General features: G+C 34.3%; 1 protein-coding gene across 1 annotated transcript; it reads left to right on the forward strand.

Annotated features, from left to right (window-relative positions):
* The first annotated feature begins 3703 nt into the window (after positions 1-3703).
* LOC100261286 (ethylene-responsive transcription factor ERF039) lies at positions 3704-4993 on the forward strand. The gene has a single exon (XM_003635394.4). It carries the CDS (start codon positions 3875-3877, stop codon positions 4592-4594), a length of 720 nt encoding a protein of 239 aa, XP_003635442.2. The 5' UTR covers positions 3704-3874; the 3' UTR covers positions 4595-4993.
* Positions 4994-5625: the final 632 nt, after the last annotated feature.

Consider the following 5625-nt stretch of genomic DNA (forward strand, 5'->3'; position numbering starts at 1 on the left):
AGAAACGACACATCCATTCTGATTCGTTATTTTCGTATACCAAACATGACCTCATAGTAATGACCTAAGAAATCCAACCTCTATTGAATATAATTATGAAGTCTTAGTCATATTATGACTCCTAAGATTGAACATGACAACAATAAATTCTGTGGATAGTAGTAGTCCCAAAACTAGACAAACTAGCTAGGTAGGGCTACAGTGGACATCAACTTCATCACTAATACTAGTAATCTTGCTTTACATTTGGAATACAAGCTAGGAAAATTTTTGATGTACTAAAGGTAGGCAATGTGGAAAAAGTAAAAGATGGAGTGGGGTATAAGCGAATGATATTCCTATCATGGTTCTACAGATGGTCTCATATTGTGGTTACTTAATGGCCACGAGTTTAATTTCATAATGGCAATGGCCCATGGCTCTTCGCATGGTCTACTGTATATCCACGTGGTTCATGGCTCTCCACTAAAAAAATTGCCTTTCACCAAAGAATTGAAAATTTGAAAATTACTAAGGTGATACACGCAACTCGACATGGATAATGAAATTTAGGGCAAGGAATTCATGGATTTGGTTCTTGGACTTTTGATTCTACTATTCTAGTTATAATGATCTTATAGTTATGATGGTAATGGGATAAGTTTTTCTTGATATCTGCCCCACCTTGTGTCATCTCATTTGAAATAAATATGAGATAGATTTAGGAAAAATTTTCAAGATTTGGATGTATTTGGATGACTTAGTCTCGTTCCAATGAGTCATAGCCAAACCCCTAATGCCTCTCCACTAAAAAAATTGGTCTTCATCAAAGAATTGTGTTTTTGAAAATTACTAGTGTCATAATGACAACTAAACAGAACGAAAGTTATTATAAAGAATATTTGGATTTGGTTTATGCGACTTTAATTCTACTCTTCTGATAAAAATCTAAGATTGCGTGTTGTTCTTAAAAGGTAATAAAATAATTGTTTTTATTATTATTATTATTATTTTATTTTATTTTATTTTATTTTTTAATGTTTGGTTTTATTATAAAAATTATGAAAGAAAATAAAATATTATTAAAATTAGTTAGAAATTTATATATTTTAAAATAATTTAATATAAAGAGGAAATAAAATTAAATAGGTTAAAGAATATCTAAAAATAATTTATTAATTTTGAATCAATTTTTTTTTCTTTATTTTTTCTTTCTTTACATTTTTTCTTTTTGCTCTCTTGCCCTAAAAAAAAATCTTATGAGAACCAAATGTAACTTAAAGTGTTTATGCAAGATTAAAGTGGTGTTAAATCAGTAGAAAAATGAAAATTGGACTCTTAGAAAGTAGTAAAAAAAATTATTATGTTTAATTTTATCATGAAAAATATAAAAATCAAATATGTAATTAATGTTAGTTAAAAACTTATATATTTTAAAATTATTTAATTTTTACATAAAAATAAAATATATGTAAAATGAATTTGAAATAATGTATAAAATAATTTATTGATTTTATTTTCTTTTTCTTTTTCTTACTTTTGTTTTTTCAATTTTTTTGAAAACCAAACACAGTTAAGGAAAAAAGGATTGGGTTCCTAAGAGTGTGGCTATGGAAAATTTAAAACTTAGATTTAATTCTCTTTAAACACGTGACAATTAAATTAATAATGAACTTTGGGTCAATTCTTCAACTATATTTATCGTATTATGAAAAGCCCTGTGGCCTTATAACCACCATAGGAAGTAATATGCCACTGTCACATCTATTTACAGCCACAATTCAATTATTCATACCAAAATTATTTTCTGACTCACATCATCACAACTGTTGATTGATTGGAGAAGTGTTATGATTTTTCTTGACTTTTTTCTCTTAAACTCCCCAAAAAAATCCAGCTTCTTACAAAATATCTATATATATAAAATGGAATGTCTAAGAAGAAAAATATCTAACTTGTAATTATCTAAATAAATTGTCATTTTTATCAAATTACTTTGAAGAAATTATTTGATGTAATATTTCAATGTATATATTATCACCGTGATTTTAGGAAATATTTTTAATTTTATAAAAATAAAATTTGGAAAATACTTTTAAAAATCTAAAACTTATAGTGTTTTCGGTAAAAATATTTATCAAATGATTCTCATAAAAAAAAAACTTGTTGTGAAAACGTTTCCTTTAAATAATTGATACAGTAAGGAGATGATGCCATCTTGATCCGGGAACATGGAGATGACCCGAAGGTAGGTTTAGATATTAATGAAATTGAGGAATTTAAAGGGATCCATCTACCATTTGATTGGTTTTTGAATGTGTCATTTGGCTGTTTCTAACGAGGATTTGGACATGAGAGGCCCCAATGTTTGGGGACTGGAGCTTGATGGGGAAACAATCAAATGCCCTCGTCAACGTAGGAGTAGGAACAGAATTGAATGACTAATCCTCTATAAGTAATTGTCACCGGCATGCATGGAAATTCAAGGACGAATTCTCAATATCATTTTCATTGGTCTTTGATAGGTCCGTCAATTTCCACTACTCCAACTTGGCTAAGTCTAAAATCCCATGTGATATCAAGGGTTTTTTTTTTTCATTTTTTTTTTAAAAAAAAACAAAAAACAAAAAAAACATATTTTTTAAAATATGTCGCTTTTAAAAATATTTCCGATATATGACACTTTGCAACAGCAAAAGCCCACATAGATTTTACTTTATGTTATTAATATCGAGATGTCACATGAATTTTTTTGAATTTTATTAAAGTCGTAATTTAAGAATATGATTTTGATGTATTTTATTAAAGTTGTGATATGAAAACATCATTTTTTAGCGTGTTTTATTAGAAATGATTTAAATCTAAAATATTGATAACTTCATTAAAATACATTAAAAAATAACAATAATATATGAGTTCAATAAAAATAGAAAAATAAAGAAAAATAAATACATTTACATAAAAAAATTCATAAAAAAAAAACAATTAAAGTCATGCTTTCAATTCATAATTTCAAGATAAGACACGAAAATCATGTCTTTGAGACACGTCTTCAAAATAATATATGCTTAATTTGAAAACATAACTTCATAATGATGTATTGAAGTCGTGTCTTCAAGTCATAATTTTAAGATAAGTTCGGATGCGGCAATTTTTGCTAAACTTCTGTGATGATAAGTGTTATAATTTTGAAACATGATTTTTTTTTGGTAATTTGCTATGAATTTATAAAAATTTGAATGATATCATTAAGGTGAGTAATATTGAAAGGGAAAGGAAATGATAGAATTGACATGGTTGCAGAGCTAACAGCTATAGGCGAGCCCACAAGAAGTAAAGGCCGATTATGAGGAATAGAGGCAGAGGCCACGTGGGGGGTCGGAGAGAGGTCAGATGGTGAGATGGTGATCACGGCACTGGGAAATTGGAGCCAACTTTAGAGTGTGAAGACGAAATCCATGGCTTGGAATGCAAGTATGCAACAATGGTTTTGGCGTTGTGGATGAGCTAGGTATTGGAGCCGAGCCCCACCACGCCATCTTCCCATCAAAATTAATAGGGGATGACAAATGGGGCGCGTGACAAATGAAGAAATGCCTTAATCATTCATGTGTGGATGCATAATAAGACATGGAGAGAGGCCGAGAAAGGCATGAAGGACTGCAAAACTACCCGTTATTTGAAAACGAGCTTTGGTTTTGCAATATAGCCAAACTATTTTAGGACCCCTTTGTCCGCAGGTCCCATTTCCTTTAATGTTAACCTTTATTCCCAAAACAATCATAAGAAGCTTACCCACCTCTATTTTAAGATCTACTGCCCTCAACACATTTTCCCCCAACAACTCCCTCTAGGGTCTTCCCCTCCCCTCTCCTTTCCTCTCCTCTCTCCTCCCATGGAACACCCACTCAGTATAGATGCTGAGGCTCAAACCACCACCACCACCACCACCACCACCACCACCACCACCTCCTCCTCCTCCTCCTCCTCTTCTTCTTCGGCTGTAAAGATTTCATCAGACATCCCAGGGAGAAAAGAAGGAAAAAATGGTGACAAGAGTAGGAAAAGGGGTAAGAGTGGCACTACTAGTAGTGTGAAAGATGGGAGGCGCCCCACATATCGGGGAGTACGAATGCGGAATTGGGGGAAATGGGTGTCGGAAATTCGCGAGCCCAGAAAGAAGTCTAGAATATGGCTCGGGACTTTCCCCACAGCAGAAATGGCGGCTCGAGCCCACGATGTAGCGGCGCTTACTATTAAAGGCCACTCCGCCTATCTCAATTTCCCTGAACTGGCTCAGGAGCTCCCCCGCCCCGCCACCGCCTCACCTAAAGATATCAGAGCGGCGGCGGCCAAAGCGGCGGCATTCCATCATCCGACAAGCCATGAAGGTGATCAAGCGGAGCTAATTGGCTCCCATTCCCCGGCTGCTACCGTCACATCAAACGACTCTCAGGACTCTTCAAATTCAGCATTGACAGATGACGATGACACATTCTTCGACCTTCCTGATCTGTTCCTCGACGTCAGTCATCAATTCCATGAGCCTCATTACTGGCTTGGGTCGCAGCTGGCTGGAACTGAGGCCATGGAATATTCTTTCTCATGGGCGTAGCAACAAGGAAGAAGACGATCGACGACAATTAATTTAGCCCACTCTCTTTTGACTTCCAAAAGAACAAAACATTTGGTGATGATCCCAGAAGGTGCTGGCTTGCTCCAAATTCCGACGGCATTCAAATCATCAGTGAAGCAATTCAATTATGGAGCATATATATATATATACATATATAACTGAGCTTGGGTTCAAATCAACAAAAGGGGTGGTCCGTGGTCGTCCACATATATATATAAACCTCCATTTCTGCCCTTCAGCTTCATCAGAAGAGGTCTGATCGATCATCCTTCTCATCATCCTTTCCATCTGTGAACAGTCGCATAGTATTAGATGACAATTAGCCTCCATGTACATGAGTGAGACTGCAATAAAATTTTCAGCTTTCATTGGATTTTATTCTTAATTCATCTTTTTCCCTCTTGGAACATGCATCTGGTGATGAGGTATAGTATGAGAGCTGGCCTCCTCCCTTTTCTTCTCTCTCCTTCCTCTTTCTCTTTCTCTTTCTCTTTCTCTTTTCTTTTTTTTTTAATGTGTTAGTATTTTTCAAAGGTAATCCTACATAGAAAGAGCATCTGGGTGGAACATCTTTGCCAACATCACCATTGAATAAAGAATTGAAAGTAGAGAAAAAAGAACTGGAGAATTCAATTATTCAACAATCGTACTTCAGACACATATTTACCACCCTCTGTTTACTTCACAAAGAGACAACAGTAGAGACAAGGCATGCGGGAGACAGTCGATCATAGAACTCGGACTGATCAGCTCTCAGTTAATTCATTGGATGCATACGCATAAGCATGTGGGCCGGTTCCTCTGACAAATTCTCAACTAAGCTCTTGTCTTAAAAGAGTAACAAATTTCAACAAAATGTATATTAAATTTGGCATAAACTCCTTTCCCGTGAAAAATTCAACAAAATAATTAACAAGAAAAAGAAAATTTCAAGCCATTACACCAGTGGCAACCCATAGGAATATTCTAAGTTCCAACATCATGCATGATCTCATCATCACAGTCCCTTT

This window comes from Vitis vinifera, chromosome 2, assembly GCF_030704535.1.
Source record: "Vitis vinifera cultivar Pinot Noir 40024 chromosome 2, ASM3070453v1".
NCBI classification, from domain to species: domain Eukaryota; kingdom Viridiplantae; phylum Streptophyta; class Magnoliopsida; order Vitales; family Vitaceae; genus Vitis; species Vitis vinifera.

What these genes read in the sequence shown, in the direction of transcription:
- LOC100261286 (XM_003635394.4), top strand. Translation starts at nt 3,875, where the DNA reads ATGGAACACCCACTCAGTATAGATGCTGAGGCTCAAACCACCACCACC.